The sequence below is a fragment of the Momordica charantia genome (assembly GCF_013281855.1).
Source record: "Momordica charantia cultivar OHB3-1 chromosome 7 unlocalized genomic scaffold, Mcharantia_2.0 BLBB01000007.1, whole genome shotgun sequence".
NCBI lineage: Eukaryota > Viridiplantae > Streptophyta > Magnoliopsida > Cucurbitales > Cucurbitaceae > Momordica > Momordica charantia.
The window spans coordinates 20,191,120-20,209,631 of record NW_028275165.1 but is presented as its reverse complement, the minus strand read 5'-3'; the positions used below and the strand labels follow the sequence as shown (position 1 = coordinate 20,209,631).

The following is an 18,512-nucleotide window of genomic DNA, read 5'->3' as shown; positions in this document are numbered from 1 at the left end:
CGTTTGATCTGTGGGGGTGGATAAGAAACAGAGAATTAATTATTTTGAATTCTGTTGAAGCTGTGGTTTTGTGGAGGGATATAATGGAATGGAAATTTTGCATTGTTGAAAATGCAAGAAAATAGGAGGAAGAATCAAATAGAGAGGAGGATTATTTGCATGCGCAGGGAGGGGAAGCCTTCAATTTCGGGTACCATTTTGGGAAGTCTTGATATGGACGTCATAGAATTCATCTGGAAAGAGAGAGAGAGAAACAGCAAAAATTCAATTGTTGGTTCTTCGATTGGGAGTAGATTTTTACTAATAATAGGCTGATAATTAAGTGTACCCAAAAATACCTCGTTCAAAGAAAAAGAAAGAGGAATATTTTAGGTGTAATTTTGTATAATTTGATTGGTCAACGATGATACTTATGCTGGAATTTGATTTAGCCAAAACAAGGAAGGTATGAAACAAGAATGAAAAAGAAAAGTGGGAGGCTCGTAGAAGCTTGGACTGAGGCACAACGTTGAGACGCGGGTTATAGCATCTCAATACTATCATAATAAGAAGAAAAGATTGAGACGCATGTAAAGTTTAGTGACGCTACATGCCCGTAGCGTTGAGAAGCTATGGGCAATATATCTCAACACTGCGTCGAGTTTCTTTAAAAGCCTCTTTTTTCGTTTAGATCTTTTATGTGGCATAAATTTGGAGAGTGGTAGCGGCAGAAATCGGCAGAGCATAAGGGATCGAGATCCCGAGTTATAGTGCATCGTCATTAATTTGTTCTTGAGTCAAATTGGTGAGGTTTTTCATTATTGTATTTATAAGTGTATGTATTGTTGTAGTGCTTAGAATTAGCTAGAAGATCTTTACTATGTCGTTTAGGAGAGACTGTCAAAAGTTTTTGTATGTCCATTATACTATTTCCAATGCTAATAGAACTTGCATATCGCAGAAGACTGAACATAGCCTATACTTAGGTGAATCAGTATAAACATTTGTGTCGTTAGAGTGTACTTGGTTAAACGTCATACTAGTGCAAAGTTTTATTATACGTGTCACATCAACCACGTCAAATATAGTCAGCAACATATCACATAAGCCAGGCATCAACAATCCTTATACTGCACAAAGTTAATTATATAATATCAATCTTCCATTCCCTCGATTTTTAGAAACAAGGGTCTTTTATTTTTTCTTATTATTTTTTTTGGTCGTATAACTATAAAATTATTTGGAATATTTTATATATGATGGCTCCTTTTCTTTTTTTTACACAATATATTGATGGCTCACTTGAAGTAATTAAGACAGCAAAGTTAGAAGACTCTCTAGTGTGTTAAAAAGATAATACTTCCACCTAGAAAGTGGTCCGAGTGTATTAATCTTACAATTTCTCTCCTTTAACCTAAAAATTAAAAAAAAAAATTAGAATAAGCAGTTCAACTTATTATTATTACAATAATATATGTGTGTGTATATATATCGATTATTTTATTATATTATTAAACATTTTTCTTTTCAAGTTTTGAATGGTCTCTCCATCTAGTGAAGCTGAACTTAGAGGCTCACTATCCTACAATGATCCGTTGTTATGGGTGCTTGTAATTTTAAAAATCAATTTCTTCTAGTTAATAACATACGGAGATATGTATTTTTTTTTATTTTTTTATAACAGATTAAAATATTGTATAGGCTAGGAAAGCATACAAAGATCTTCTTTCTACAAATTTGATCTTCAATAATTACTATTGGCTGGAGGTAAGTATAGGTAACTGTAAATTTTAGTCATTTCAATAATTAAATTTTTAGCTGATAAATATTTGCCTCCAAGAAATTTGATTTCTCCCCATCTTTTTTATCTTATAAATAACGTACAAGGGCCCTTCACCTTTGGATATTAAACTGTGCCAATGAATAGTACTCTGTGGAAATACTATTGTGTAAATAGTGTTTTCAAGGCCACTATGTGAACAGAACCTACATTTACATTATGAAAATATATTTTTATATATATACATATAAAAGAATCTCGAAATAGGAATCTGATTGTTCTCTGAAAAAAAAAAAGGTTACCGTTATTATTATACAACTATCTACGGTAAAAAATTTCAAGATACGAAACTATGAAACACGTCAAGCCGCATTAGATGCATAATATTATCTATGAGAACAAATTAAAGTCAATATAATTTGGCAACGATTGGCACATTTGGCACCTTCGCCTCCAATATTTGTTGTACTAGTAAAAAAAAAGTTACAAATTAAGTGAAAAACACTGTTAAAAAACGGTTAATTTTCCAAATATGTTTTAACAACGACCCTCTTTATGTTTCTTCGGTTTCTATTTTTCTCTTTTATATTCCTTTCCTCTTTATTTACCTCTTTTTCACAACGTTTTATCTTTTCCATACACAATTTTGCAAGCCTATATTAGAGTCCTCTTTTAGGAAGCATTTATGGCTTAATCATTTCATCACTGAATTCAAAAATTTTTTAAAATATATATCACAAAAGTTGGAATGCACTTAGCTCATAACTTTGATATATATCATATGAAATCAGTACTAAATCCAAATATTTAAATGGAGGGATTACATTCAATATACTTTTAACATATAGCTCAATAGTTAAGTAATTAATTAGGTTTGTAAGTATATAGTTAGACGCATCGATCCAATTTTCTCATCTATATAACTATTGGTTTGTTAATTTTATTAAACTACACCTCCTTTTAAAATCTATAACTTAGTAAATAATGAGTTGTCAATTTTTTAAGGGTGTAAAATACAAGATTTGATCCTTATCGACAAAGAGAAGGTATTTTCCGAACCAATATCTTCGAGAAAGAGAGAGCGGAAAAGAACATCAACCTAATTGGTTCCAGCAGATCCATAATTACTTGAACACAGTTTAAAAATATGATCTCTAAAACACATAGAGAAATTAAAGTTGAAAACAAAAATTAATTAATAAAAGAAACTAATACAATCGTACTACGTTATCGATTGATTGGTAAGAAATTTGCAACCCAATTTTCCAGTAATAATACAGTACTTTTACAACATTCCTCAAGCCAAACACTAATTCCATTCCAACAAAAGAAAATTGTTTTATGCAAAAAAAAAAATCTTACTGAATAAAGCTATATTAGAGCTGCGGCTTTAACAGAAGATCCCGGAGGAGGGTGCCAAAGTGAGGTGGAGATCAACGCCGTTATCTCCGTACATTTCGTCGGCGAGCGGCGGCGGGGCGGCGGGCGGGAGGGTGGAGGAGAGAAAACGTGGGTGTTTGTTTTGTTGGCGGCGGTGGTTATTGGAGTCGAAGCGGAGTTGTTTGGCGAGGTGGCGCTCGCGCTTGTGGGCGTTTTGGTGGCCGCCGAGGGCTTGGGAGTTGGCGAAGTCGCGGCCGCAGAACTGGCACTCAAATCTCTTCTCGTCCTTGTTCGCACGTGCCGCAGCCGCGTCTCGCACGTTTCCCTCACCAGCTCCAGCCGTCACTGAAAAACCGAACAGCTTCATCACCACTTGCAGAAATGAGATCAAATTCACACATTTACGACAATTCTCGTATTTTGCATTTCATTGGTCGACCAATATGTATTTATAGACACGCGGACCCTTTGCCATGTCATATTTTCTTTCTTTCTTTTTTTTTTCCATATAATTTTATATATTATTGGCATTAAGAACTTTATAATTGTTAGTTGAACATTATAAAGACTAAATATATCCATAGATCCCTAGTGTATAAAAGGAATTTCTCAATAACGTATACGGTTAAAATATGTTAATAGAAAGCATGTGCATCGTCATTTTAATTATTGTTCTATTAACCTATTTCAACGACGTGACATGCTACTTGAAGAAACACTACTATATATTATTGATGGTTGAATTCATGTGTCAAGTAGTATTCAATAAGAGCATGTTTGAGATTGGATTCACTATAATCAGTAATAATGTTAATGTTGCCACCCCTACATGCTCAAATTAAATTTGTTAATAAAATAACAATTAATATGATATATGTTTACATGTTCAAATTAAATTTGTTAATAAAATAACAATTAATTTAGTGATGCATCCCTTTTCATTTACAAAATTTTTACATATGGATGAAATTGAAAATTGTTAATGTAATATATGGGATAACATTGAGAATTTTGAAAAATTACGACCAAATTAAAAATCATCTAAAAGATAGAAACCTTCTATTTTTAGGTTATAATAAATGAAATAAAACAAAGGGTAAATTTGTGATTAAATTAAGAGAAAACAACATACAATACTATAATTATCCTTTTAAAAATTTTTAATAGAAATTTAAATATTCATATGAGGATTTATCTGAGAAAATTAACTTTGGTTAAAAAAAACATCGGTCCTTGTACTTTCACTAAAATAACGATTTAGTTCCTAAACTTTAATTTGTAACGATTTAGTTCTTGTACTTTCACTAAAGTAACGATTTAATTCTTGTACTTTCATTAAAGTAACGATTTAGTCTCTAAAGTTTAGTTTGTAACGATTTAGTCCCTATAATATAAAATTTATAATTATCTAATCTCTATTGTAAATTTTTTGTTAAAATGAAGTATCAAATTCTATCGTGTAACAATTTAAACCAAATCGTTACAAATTTTAAATTACAAACTAAAGTTAAAATTAAATGACTAAACTGTACCAATTTGAAAGTGCATTTGACTAAATCGTTACAAACTAAAGTTTATGGACTAAATTGTTACTTTAACGCAAGGACAAGGACCAAAAGTATTTTCTTGATCATTAGCTTTTAATTTGAAAATTTTTAAAGAAAAAAGCAAATGGAAAATAATACTTCTCAGGATCGTGAGTTTCTCGAGAAATCCCCGCCCCAATCTCCATAAAATTTTACAGAATTGAGCTGAGACAGGAAGTCATCCCCATCCCTATCGTGGCCCGCCCCGATAGGCGATAACAATTCAATGCTCGTCCCGACAAAAATAATTATTATACCCACTAAATTAATCTTAGAAAACACTATAATTAATTTGAAAAACAATTTTTTTTAGAAGTGAGGGAGAGAAATGCATATATAGAATTACTGTTTTGCAGGACTTGCTAAAAACTTGTGGCAAACAAATGCAAACGAGACAAGCTTTATTGGTTTGGTTGCGTAGCCCTACTTTATTAAGAGTACGAACAAAAGCCAAATTTCCATTTACTATTACGACATGTCCTTTCAAGCCAACCAACAACATCACTTTATAAAATCACACATTTTAATTTCATGTGTTGTCAAGTCGTTTGGTGTTCGACTTTGAGGGGTCTCCCCCCAAAGCAAAAGTTTTACTTGAAAATTATTATAGCATTGTACGTCTTCTTTGAATTTTAAAGTATCGAACGGGCTAGAAATTCTTGTAGTGTTAGGGTCTTGCTTCTTCTTTTGTCTGCATCTTTTGTTATTTATTTATTTATTGTTAATCATTCCTAACAATATGCATTAAAAATAAATAAACACATCGTAACCACTCACCTTAAATTTTTAGATCTAGTGTCAATTTAATATTTTAATTAAAACAAAAGATCTTGAGTTCGAGCTTTTGTGATTAAGATGGTCTAGTGATGTGTATGGTTAGTCACAAAATTGTTATTAGTTATCGAGGTGAGTTAATTAAGTTTGTTACTTAAAGCTCTTGAACCGTTGTTTTTTAGTTTTGTACTTCTTTTCACAACACCAGCTCTATACAAAGGTATAGTTGTAGCTTTTGTGAAGAATTGAGATGAATTTGTGATCACTTCTTCTCTCTCCCTCTTACATAATACTTGAAATTTCCAATGTTATTTCTTCCAATGTTATTCTTTAAGATATTCAACATATTAAGCAACATATTAAGCAAAGAATCGAACGATGATATTTCGATATTAGAAGATGATATGATTTGCGTATCAAAGTAAAAAACAAGATTGCATGTTCCTTTTCCTACCTCGTTTCAGCCTTACAAAAAGGTATCGGAAAGATGTTGTACATCTTCTTGCAAAAATGGCAGTGGAGAAAAACCAAGTTAGTAAGTTAGCCCCAAAAAAATGGTTCATTATTGTCTTCCTGAGTAATTGGAATCTCTTTTTTTAACCACAAATATACATGAGATTTGGATCTCTGATTTCAAGAAAAAAAAAAAAAACAAAAATATCTTAACCGCGAAGCTATGTTCATGTTGATGAGTCTTGGGATGTATTACCTCAACTTTACTCTTTCGTTACAATTATAAAAAAAAACATCTCAAACCTACTATATACAAGGCCATTATTAAAACATAAAAATGGTAAATTTACAAATTTTATCAATCACATTTGTATCATTTCTAATCCTCTCACTTTTAGATCATAATAGTAACACAAACATATATATGCCACGTGCGAATTATTTTATTAAAAAAATAATAGATCATAATTGAAAAATTATATACGTTTTAACCAATTGAACTATGTTCAGATTAACAATGTCTCTTCATCATTATATAGTATAAGTCTCCCTTTTTTTTAGTCAAACTGATCAATAGAAAATCGTTCGCATCCCAACAAAAGGTCGCTATAATTTAGATGTAATAATTTAGTCATATATATATATTCTTTTCTAGGGGTCATGCATCATAAAATGTGAAAGGTAATAAGTTGTAAGCAATAATGTGGGACGCGGAAGTGGAAAGGCTAAATCGAAACGACAGTCGAATATTGAAAGCGATTGTCGGCTGGCAATGGCAATGGCATGGGCTGGGCGCGGGCCAAGGCAAGAGTACCGACGACGACCGTGTCTCCCGCTCCGCAATATGGCTTAGGCCCTTCATTCATTCATCCACTGCACTGCACATTCAATCTCTAGCTCTTCTCTTGAGTTTGTGGAAATTGGTACAACTTCAACCAAACACCACTTTTTCAAGTGTTCTCTAAACACAACCACATGAATATCATCCATCTCTTGCCCTTTTTCTCCCACTCTTCTCTTCCTCGGGCCATCTATTATTACGAATCTTTCGCTCAAAACAAATAATATTTGAGAGAATTCCTCCCCTAAAACTGTGTTCACTCAATGGGTAAAATTTCAATAACATCCAACAGGTGGAAATCATAATAAATAGAAAGGGAAACAATAATGCAAGCGTTTAAACAAAATGCCTCATACTCCTGATATCATGTTAAGGATGGACAAACCACCACTCTCTAATTGATTGTCATGAGAAATCTTTTGATTTTTGAAAGGTAATTACAAATAATGTTAGATATTCAATATATGAATTAAATTTATTTAACTCATCAGCTTAAGGTTTAATCCTTAACATAATATTAAAGTGGGAAGTCCTATGTTCGAACTCCTACATTGTTGTTTCCCCTCCACTATATATATTTGTCACATTTATCAAGTATATATATGTCAAAATTAACTACACACGTACAACAAGTATATCATTATTAGCTAATTAGCAAACTGTAGGAATATTCACGAAATAGTTATATACCTCAACTCGTTGAACTCAATATATATAATTCAATATTGGGAGTATGAATATGGACACATTTCAACCTAAATCATAATTACATCAATAAAAATAAATGATTTGAAATTGAGCTCCATCCATTGTCTTCACAAATTGAGAATAAGAATGTCTATAGTTGTTGGTTTTGAAGTTGAATGGTGTAGAAAGAATATGGATGATGATTAGCACATGCTATGTCCCAAAGAAAACAGGCTCCAAAAGGGGTGAGTGGGTGTGAAGGGAGGGCCAAGTTTGAAGTTTGAAGGGTTTCTAGGACATGGCTTCTTTTCGGACCAATATTTGTGGGAAATGCTTCATTTTTTTACATAGTAACCCCATAAAACAAGGGCATTTGGTGGCAATCCAACCAAGCAACTCGTTTTGGAGCTATCGGTGTTCTTGAAACCCTTAAACACGACAAAACATATCACACAAAGTTAAATGGATCTAACAAGACCATAACATTTAGGATCATTTGTTTGGGGGACAAAGTTGTACGCTTTCATCTTAGGATAAGGTAAGGAGAGAGAGGGAATATTGAGAGAGCACTGAGTCCGAAAGTGAAAATGACGTCTGTTTTTTATTGAAGAAGCAATGTTATTGATCCAAGTTGCTTATGGTCGCCTTTATCATCATCACTTTTTTGTTGATTCTAATCAAAATAATTTTTCTTATTACTACAACATGTGGGGCTGTAGAAATTCGAACCCACGATCTTTTGGTGTAAGATGTACGTCTTACTCAGTTGAGTACTTAAGTTTGACAAAGCAATATAATAGACAGCATTGACTTTGTAGAAGATATATTAAATTACCCTAACTTCCTAACTACATGGTATAGTCTTTTGTTGTCTATTTAGATCATACAATAATTAATTTATTCATGTCTAAACATACTAATTTAGATAATAAAATTTGGAATGAATTAAAAAATATATACTCAATTATCTTGTGAAATTATATTATTCGTGTAACTTATTAAAACTTTAAATTTTTAGGTCTAGTGATAACCATTTAATATGATATCATAATTAAAAAAAATCAAGTCTAAATTCTTAAAATTTTGTCATTTTCAACTAAAAATGGAGGGGCAGATGAAAATCTTATTCAAAAGAGAAACAAAGATGAAGCTCCAAATATATACTATCAAACATGGAACATTGCGTAATAATTATCAGGATGAGAGATATGAATCTCCCCCGTTAAACCACATTAGAATTCAAATTAAGGATTTTGTCCATGATTAAGGATTCTTAACTACCATAATTAAGTTTGCCATTAAAAAGATGGAATATCTTTGGATTTGGTGTGGAATGTGCAAGATCGAAAGAGATTGCCAAATATATATATCACAAACACACCAAAGAGATGGTCCACTAATTTTGTTACCATCAAAAGTGTGACATTGTTTTTGGTGTTTACCTTTGTGCACAAAGCCAATTGGTCCCTTCCCCTTCTTCTATAGCTAAAGTCAAATATTTCTCTCACTATTAGACTCTCTCTATAATATTTGTAGAACTTTTTTTTTTTTTTGGGAAAAACATAGAAGAAAATAATAATTTCAAAATTTACGGGTCGAAGTAGGACGAGATGAAACGAGAAAATTTTTCTCCAATTTTTGTCCCATGTCAAAAAAGAGCCGGAAGTTTTTGAGATTTCTCATATTTGTTTAGGATGAAAATTTCATGTTTGCAAGAATTTCAGTCACTCTTTGAATTGATTTGTTTCATTTATGGTTTGTTATCTTTACCATTGAAATGTTGAAAAATTGTTTAGTCTCCGTCAATAATAAAATGTCAAAGTGAACGTAATTCAGCCATAATAATTGTCATATATCTCCAATCAAGAAGTTGTGAGTTTGATCCTCCACCCCACGTGTTGTACTAAAAAAAATAGTAATAAAATTTTAAGTTCATTAATGTGATATGCATCAATTATAACTTTACAAAAATTCTAAAATGAATAATTATTTGGATAACGTATCTATTATCTTTAACCCAAGTTGAAAGTTGGAATTTCACTTCATTGTTGAAAAAAAAATATATTATGTTGCAACAAAACTCTAAAATGAATAATAATGTTAAACTAGTATGTTTTGGTTATTAGTTATTCAATAATTTTAAATCAATTTTACCATTAAATTTATGAATTAATTTTAACTGGATCAAATAAAGTCCTTAAATCAATTTTACCATTAAATTTATGAATTAATTTTAAATGGATCAAATAAAGTCCTTAGACAAATATTCCTTATGTTAAAGGCTAAAACATAAAGTACTTGTCTGCTTGAGGTTTTTGTAGTGGGGCATTATGTTGTATTATCATTAATTAAAAACAACTTTAAATGTTTCAAAAGGCATATCTCAGCTTCATGTCATTTCATCTAAAAAACATTATGAACTGCCATTTTGTTCTGGAAAAAGGGAAAAAAGAAAGAAAATAAAGAAAGAAAGAAAGGGAAAAAAATTAAATAAAAAAAAGTATTTTGAATCTCCCTAGTCTAGCACTACTAATAGTAAAATCAAATTAACATTTGACCACACACCTAGAAGGATAATATGGTAGTCATTTCTTCTATATTTAATATGGATTACCACTTGTTGAATTTCGTTCAAATTTTCAAGTCTACACGTGAGGAAGAGTGTTAAAATATCTTTAAAATATTAAATTTAAAGATATACGTCAATTATCGTTGAACGTTCAGCTCGCTCTGACATCATAATCCATATGTTTTAATCTTTTAGGTGGATTAATAATTTAACATCAATGAAATAAAACGTCAACTAAATTGTAATTTTTTGTTATGGATGATTGTGTAAAAATACATTATATATTCTTGAATAATGTGTACAAGTAGTTTTCATGGACATTTGCCATTGCTTAGTGTCACGATCGTACATTTTTCAACCGTGTGGCGCCATGATCTAAGCTCGACCATGGCCAGCCTGACGAGGAACTCTAGCTCCAATCCACTTTTCGCACCCCTTTGTGGCTTCGTCGGACCTTAGGCGAGGTTCTTTCTTCCTCGACCGAGGTTCACTTGCAGCGGAATTCTCACTTGACTCGGCAATGCACGTCGCCCGTACGTGCATTTAAACTCTAACGCGACTCTAGCCGGCTTGCCTCTACATTAGGCCAAGTCTCACGGCTCTACCTTGCCTCTATTTTAGGCCAAGGTCTTCTGAACGCGACGTCGCAACTTGTTCTCAACCATCTTGGTTCTCGGTCACTCGACCGTCTCGCTCCTACGATGAGCTAGGACCTTACCGGGATGAGTTCTGACCAATAACGGGGCCAGAGTGAGCTTAAAACGCCAACCGGGTACAACCGGGAGATTCCTGCCGACTTCCGGACAAGGAATGACTAAACTTGGCAACCGGGATGAGTCTTGCCGCTTACCGGGCCAAGACTAGCTTTTTCTCACTTACCGGGTGCCCACCGGTACTTTAGGATGTCACCCCGAGCGTCGGGATGTCATCGGGCTTCACTGCTCACTTGGGCACGCATACCGAGAACCGACCCATGTGCTTGTCTTAATGATCGGGACCTTCCGGACATCCAGCCATCCAGACACTATCGTGGTACGACGACTCTTGCGCTCGTGCCGTGTCGTTCGAGCATACCGTACCGCATAGGGACCCCCGTGGTGCAACCTCCGACACATGGACCGAGGCGCAATGCCGACACACTCATGCCGCCCGACACTGTCCTCGAGTTTTCTATCCTAGACGGAAGTCGCCCAAGACACTCGTCTTGTACATGCTCGCCCTCGCCATGACACACGCATGTGCCATGGGGTGGCTCACTTAGGCCCTGACATGGCCCAGGGGTGGTGGAGAGCCAACACCATGCCTCCCCCTAAGGTACATTCTAAGGCAAACTTGACTTGGCAGGCATGAACGTCGAAAGTGGCGAGGAGTCACTCGCCAACGTAGAGTGCACGTTTGAACTCCGATTGACACGAAACTTGGCGTGCTTACATATCTCACTAATATGCATCTAACTTTAAAGCCGCTCGTCCAAACTCTCGACGGAACCCCAACTTCTAGGGTCGTGGCCCGGGGCCCCAACTGGCCCCTGTTGAGCTTGTCACCGACACCACTGACGCTGCCTTCGCTTTGCATTCTGCATATGCCTTCTCTAGGCATTCTTGAGCACATCCATATGGTGTGATAGGTGATGCACCATCCTCCTTGGTCGCATCACGGCACTTCACTCTCGGTCCTTGACATGGCCCGATGGGCGACATATGCTTGTCGCTGACACTTGCACACTACGTGGACGTCACAACCTACTCTCTACTAGTATGGTTGTGACACTTAGCACTGAGTTTTGAAATTAAGCATCGCCTCCGTACGCCGTGGTTTCTAGACTCCTTCATTTCTCTTAGCACCAATAAAACTTGTTTCCAATCAATCAAAGAAACCCACTCCCATTATTTTAATTAGGGATGTCCTATTCTTCACTTTTGCCAAACACTTTTCTCTCAGTTTCCCTTTAATTTCACCACCGTTATCTAATCATTTTTAGAAGAAAAAATAAATAAGTATTATTTCGATAGCTCTAGAATCTTATCTATTAATTGATGCGACGTTGTAGGAAATTTTCACCTTTAACTATTTCACATATATTTATTAATAATTTGTTTCAATAATTATTGAGTCCTATTAAATAATTATTAAAGATATGACATTGTATTGAGTAAGGTTCATTGAATTGTGAGAAATTATTAAGTGATTTTTGTTATTGTTTTTTAGTACAATATCTAAGAGTAGGGATTCTAACTCACGGCCTCTTAATCGGAAATATGTGCTTTACTAATTGATTTTTTTTTTTTAAAAAAAAAGAACCATTGTAATATAGAAAAGTTTCAAATGAATTGTCATTTCTTGAATTCGGCTCATGCTGTAGGACTTTATCAGTACCTGAAAGCCCAAAAACCAGTCATGTCCGGCCCGGTTAGATAGATATTCTTTGGGCTCGGATTCTATTTAGGCCCATTCTGCTTTTCATTTTTTATTATTTATTATTTTGTTTTTTTTTTATATATAAAACCCCATTGTCCTAATTATTGAATAAAATAGTGATAAGTGCATAGACACGTGGGGAAAGATCCATACAACAACAGTATCCACAATGTATAGATTTTTTTTCCCAGTAGCTACATGCTTAATGCTCAAATAGCGGTCAAATTATCAATAGGTCGCTCCTTACGTGATACCATTGTTCTAAATATTCGTCCACACGTAGATATTTCCATCGATTTATCCATGTTTTCATAGATTCGACATCATAAGGGGTAAATCAATATTTCCTAGCAAAAGAAAATCGACAAAATATGAAAAATATCAACAAAATGTCACTAATATATACATAATATTGATATTAATTATTTTTAACTAATTTAGAATTTAAAAAATGTTTATTTTTTCATTTAAATGTTTTTTACGAGTTTACCTCAATATTTTATCGATATTTCTATGAAATTGAGAACACGACATTTCCCCCGACATTGACATTTTAAACTTTGCTCAAATAAGGAAAGAAAAGTTTCATGTTGAATTTGCAAAATAGTTCCATAACTATTTGGCGTTTCTTTTCTATTTCTTTCTTTTTTCACCCTCTAAAGTAGAAAACCTAAATATTCATCCATCTTTGTTTTCTCCTATGATTTCAACAATGGACTTACGAATTGAGCGATTTTTCAATACAATTCACCTCTCTTGAACGAGATGAGCTGTTCCTTGTACTTTCTAGCACAGCGCACTTCTCTAAACAACTCAGAACAGTTTAGGACACTTTCCAATATGATCATCGGTGATTCAAACAGTTCTGGATATTTTCCAACGTGACTCACCTCCTTCGAACGATGTAAAAAGTTCCATCACTTCCGACACGGCTCACACCTTATTTGAACGACACAAATAGTTTTTGGGAGTATGATTTCTAAAATTTGGCATTCAATTTGGAGGTTTGATTTTCTGTGTTTACCATTCCTATTTCCTTTATGGAGATATGATTTTTAAACTTCAGCATTCTATTTGGAGGGTATGTTTCAGTTTGGAGGCATGATTTTAATTTTCAATCTATCATTAAAGATATTTTGTGTGATATTGAATATAACTCATATGTCATACTCTATTAATATGTAAATATGTACTATATCCTTGCTATAATAACAAAACTCTCAAAATTAAAAAAAATGAAATAAATGAAGAATATATTTGCTGTAATGTAAGACGATGGTCCACGCATGACAAAAAAATAAATAAATAAAATATGAGATTTGAATTGGGAAATCGAAGTGAAATAAAAGGAGGAAGAAAGGGAAAGCGGAGATTGGCAGAGGACAGAAGGGCAGCAGCTGTTAGGGTTAGGGCAGGCTGGGCAGCTACCCGAAAATGTGGACGCAGAGCAAGCGGCGTACCAACGGAACAATAACTTCTTCCATAGCCTTTTGGATAAAACGACAACCCTTCCTTTTTACTGTCTCCCTTTTTTCTTATGATATGTTGCTTCATCATATTCCCCCTCTCCTCTCTCTCTTTTTCAAATTATTTCAAAATTATTTCACCATGATCTGTTTTTATACTCGAATGTCTTAAGATCTCTTAGCAAAAATTTCAATATTTAGGACGTGGTAGGGTTTGCATGAATTGTCTATTTAATTTTTTTTTTCTTGAAAGTCTTGTTACTGCAGTATCAATACAATTTACTTTTCTATTATCTACCAAAACTTGTCCTACTCTTCGTTTTGAAAACTTTTTATGGTGATTTTTTATTTGACTCGAGAATTGGTGTAGATTGGGTATGGTTGAGCTTTCAAAGCAACCTTAGTGAGAAATGACATGCACAATGGAAATAGACACGCTCCAACACTCAAGTCAGTAAGAGGTCGATTATCATAGGCTGAATTTTTTATCTAAGCACATTGTGCTTGCTTCAACCAACGGGGATATATTAGACCATACTATCATGTCATAATTGGTCAAACTTCAAACACCGATCACTTCATATTTTCGAGATTTTAAGGAAAGTCTAGCATACCAATCTATCCTACCTCTCCACTTAACAAGTTATATTTTACCCTCCAACAAAAATGATAGCTTTTCTACATTTCCTCTCTTTTTCAAACTTAATCCAGATAAGCTTTCACGTTAAATATCACGTCGTTCTAGATCCTACCACATCAACTTTTCGTTCAAACTATTAACAGATATTTACTCAAATGATATTTTTGAAACACTTTAAGTCAACGATATAGTATTAAAACTTTTGAAAGGATAAGAGTTTCTTTTTGTGTCTTTTTTCTTTTTCTTTTAAAGAAAGGATATGAGTATTGTATGCAACCATGGCTAAAAATTCACCGGTTTTTTTTTTAATTTAGCCACCAAAAAAAAAAATCCGAGTCCGAAGGTATCCGTTTTAAAAATGATATTCAGTTCTGAAAAAGTTATTTGAAAATCATTTTAGAGGGAACAACACATTTAATCATCCTTTCCTCTTTTTTTTAATGGTACTGCGAGATTACATAGTCCTCTCTCCCTTGCCATATGATAAATTGTGTGTAAAGCCCTTTTTCACTTCACAGATAGTTGTGCTAAAAGATCTTTGAACAAATGATGGGTTTCACAATGATTATAGTTTAGATTAAATTATAGATTTAAATACTATTTTTTTCTATCCTACTTTATTTTAACTTTTCTTTCAATATCCTTTTCTTTCCATATCCGCGAGTTTCCGGGCCAGTTTATGCCCACCTCGATAGGACAACCGTCTAATCCTACGACATTTGGTACCAGAAAATAAATAGGAATTACTAATGCTTAAGATAGGTGACCTTGACTTTAGCTCGTTTTTAAAAGGTTTATTTTAATCTTTATACTTTCAATTTTTGCTAAATAATCAATCGATCCTTATTTACAAAATTTTAATACAAATTTTATACCCAATAGAAACCGTTTATTACAAATTCAGAATTACATTTTTAAGAAATATAGTGAATCCAAGTGTGATGCTAATGAAATAAATAGAGGGACCAAACTCTCATCCTCTTAGAGGAGAGAGACGAGGAGAGACGAGGAAGAAAAAAAAAAGACCAAAATAGATGTTTCAAAGATAGAAGACTAAAATAAACAAAGATTCAAACCGGTCATTTTTCAAAGGTGGAAAGGACTAAAAAAAGGATGAAAATCAAAATGATGAAAGTTCCAACAATATGATAATAGATAAATTGTTTCTTAAACAGGACACTCCCTATGCTTGGAACAGTTCTAAAAAAGATGATTCAGATCAGCATCATTTCATATCATTGACAAAATTATCTCGTCAATGTTCCAAACTTAAGATAAAATAAATAAATAAATTGATATGTTCCAAAGGCCTGAAAAACACAACGATGCGAAATTGCATGGAACTTTAGAGATCAACCAAAAAATTAGAGTGAAATTGAACCAAAATATGATTAATTTAGATCTCAATTATTATAAACAATTGACAAAATAAGGAACATTCCCTTTAGGAGAAAAAATTCAAACCTAAGTTCAGAGTCTTCAGACACAAGGGAATGTCCTCAATTACTCGCTTTCAGGATCTGGACTGTTGGGCAACAGTAACCAATAAACACCAATTTCCATTTGTGGTTGAATAGAATTAATTTCCAAACACTTGTTCCGATCTCTACATTTCCAAAAACAAATTGAGCTATATTCTCTTTCCCACCCAAAAAAAAACCCTAGAAATTACAGAACAAAAGAGAATCAATCCATTGAAGAACAGAGGAAGAGAAGAAGCAGATGCTACATTACAGTTATGGTTAGGGAATCTAGAAATCAGAGAGCTCACAAAAAAACTACTCCAAAATCTTTTAGCACTTCAAGCATATACAGATCCATACGATAGAGCCATCAGTAGAACAGCAGCTTGTTCTTCCTCTCCTAACTGTCTCCTCTGCATCAATTCTTCTCTACCAAAAGCCATTAATCTCCATTTTAAGTTATCTCCCCCAATTTTTGCTTGATTTCCACCGCCATTGCTGGTTCTGTTACTGCTTCCTTTGTTTTTTCTCTCCACTTCGCTCCCCCTGTTCAAACCTAGAAGCGACCTCCTCTTTTTCCGGCTTCGGATCCCACACGCATTGCAGAGAGACTGCGAAAGAAAGCTTCGATCGTTAAAATCGAGCATCAGAAATGGAGAACCAAACAAAGTATGTGATCAAGTTCAGAGATGGAGATGAACAAATCACCTTAGGGCCGGCCGGACCTCCGCGCCAGAGAGGAGTTTTGGTCGTCCCGCAATCGGCGCAGGTCTTCCTATTCTGCTCGCTTTCCGCCGGCGACGCCTTTCTCGGGGATCTTCCGGCGTCCTTGAACTCCGATCCCTACATTCGAGCACAGTACAACCTAATCAGTACTCTTTACTTTCAAAATCAGTAAGAGCATTCGCTCAAGAAAGGCTCGCGGATCGCGATCACTCACTTCCTCAATCGGATCCATCATTTTTCAGTAGAAATATCAGAGATCTGAGACAGGCCAAGAAAATAAGCACCGAAACTCGAAATCGAAAGTGGATATTGATGATCCAGGGAGAGCGAGACGAATTGGAGTCATAAAATCGAAGGAAATGCACCGAACAAGCCGAAGTCGAATCGGAACAAGAGATCAGACGAACAAAGGCACTACAAAATCACTACTGGAAGTGAAAATGTGATGAACAGCAGGTACCGCAGCAGTGAAAGACGAGCTTATCGAAATTTGGCAGACGAAAAAGATGAAACCGACATGCAGAGAGAGAGAGAGAGCAGAGTGTGGCACGAATACGGAGAGAGAGAGAGAGGAAGAAGATGATGAAGAATCGAACCGACAGAAGTTCACGGCTTCTCAATCTCAGCCGCTTTAGGTTAGAAAAAAAACCGACTTAATATACACCGGATAACGAAACCCTAGCCATCGATATTTTCAAGAATGACGTAAATGCCCTCCCCCAACTTTCAGCGTACCCGCCAAAACAATACTGGAAATAGAATCCCCCGGAATTTTATTAGATATTAGAAACTTAAAAGGCGCTAATTCAATTTCAAACGCTTTTCACATGTTTCTCTTTCAAGCGTAACCAAGGTCAATATTAGTAACATTTTAGTGATATTTTATTTTTGTTTTGTCCCTTTTGTTTGCAAGGTAATATCAATTTACAGCTTGATCATTGATTTCGTATTTATGAACACGTAGAAATATCGATGTTTTGATTGAAATTTAATATCCAGATTGTCATAATGCTTCTTCAGCTTGAATTATGTTTTTATTTAACAATAAAAATTGAAAACATAACACTTTGTTAGAAAATTATTTTTCAAATTATGATCAAATATTTTGTAAAGGGATGTATATTTGTATAGTATGAAGTTTTGATGGAATGAGAAAAAATGTTACATAAGAAAAATGAGACTACTTTGATATTTATACCCAAATTTAGATAATTGTAGAGATATTTTTCAATGATGAATAAACCACCGCTCAACCCGGCTGAGAATATTTATGTATTCTTAAAGAGTTTAAATATTACAAGTTCCTCTTCCATTGGAACTGTGTTGAGAGTATGTATCACTATCGACATAAGAATTTGGGTATTTATGTAATTCTAACGTGTTTTTGTATTGATGCGTTGGTACATTGAGGTGGTCAATATCATCATGTATAAAAATGATATTGGTTTAAGTGTTAAAACAGTAAATGTCAGAATATAATGTTTAAACATGCTAGGATATGGACAGGAGGGTCGGAGACACCCGTATCTGCGATTCTCAAGTAGGCCCACAAGGTTGAAGAAGGGCCGAGTGGCCCAACATCCACCCAGTAAAAAGTGGGCCAGCCACAGATATGGGCCTCAATCAAGAATGGCGTGGGCCCAGAAACCGTTACCTCAGCACCTGATTTGGGCTATTGACGGATCGTAAAACATTAGCCCTGGACCGTCAACTGGGCCATTTATTTGAGTGAAAACGACCGAAGGCAAGA

The 18,512-nt window shown here is 34.3% G+C and overlaps 1 protein-coding gene across 1 annotated transcript; it reads right to left on the bottom strand.

Annotated features, from left to right (window-relative positions):
- Positions 1–15,948: 15,948 nt before the first annotated feature.
- LOC111009666 (GATA transcription factor 15) lies at positions 15,949–17,407 on the bottom strand. Its single transcript, XM_022282826.2, has 3 exons — positions 16,977–17,407; positions 16,745–16,879; positions 15,949–16,647 (listed from the first exon to the last, which is right to left on the bottom strand). Exons 1-3 carry the CDS (start codon positions 16,995–16,997, stop codon positions 16,375–16,377), a joined length of 429 nt encoding a protein of 142 aa, XP_022138518.1. The 5' UTR covers positions 16,998–17,407; the 3' UTR covers positions 15,949–16,374.
- Between the last annotated feature and the right edge of the window lie 1,105 nt (positions 17,408–18,512).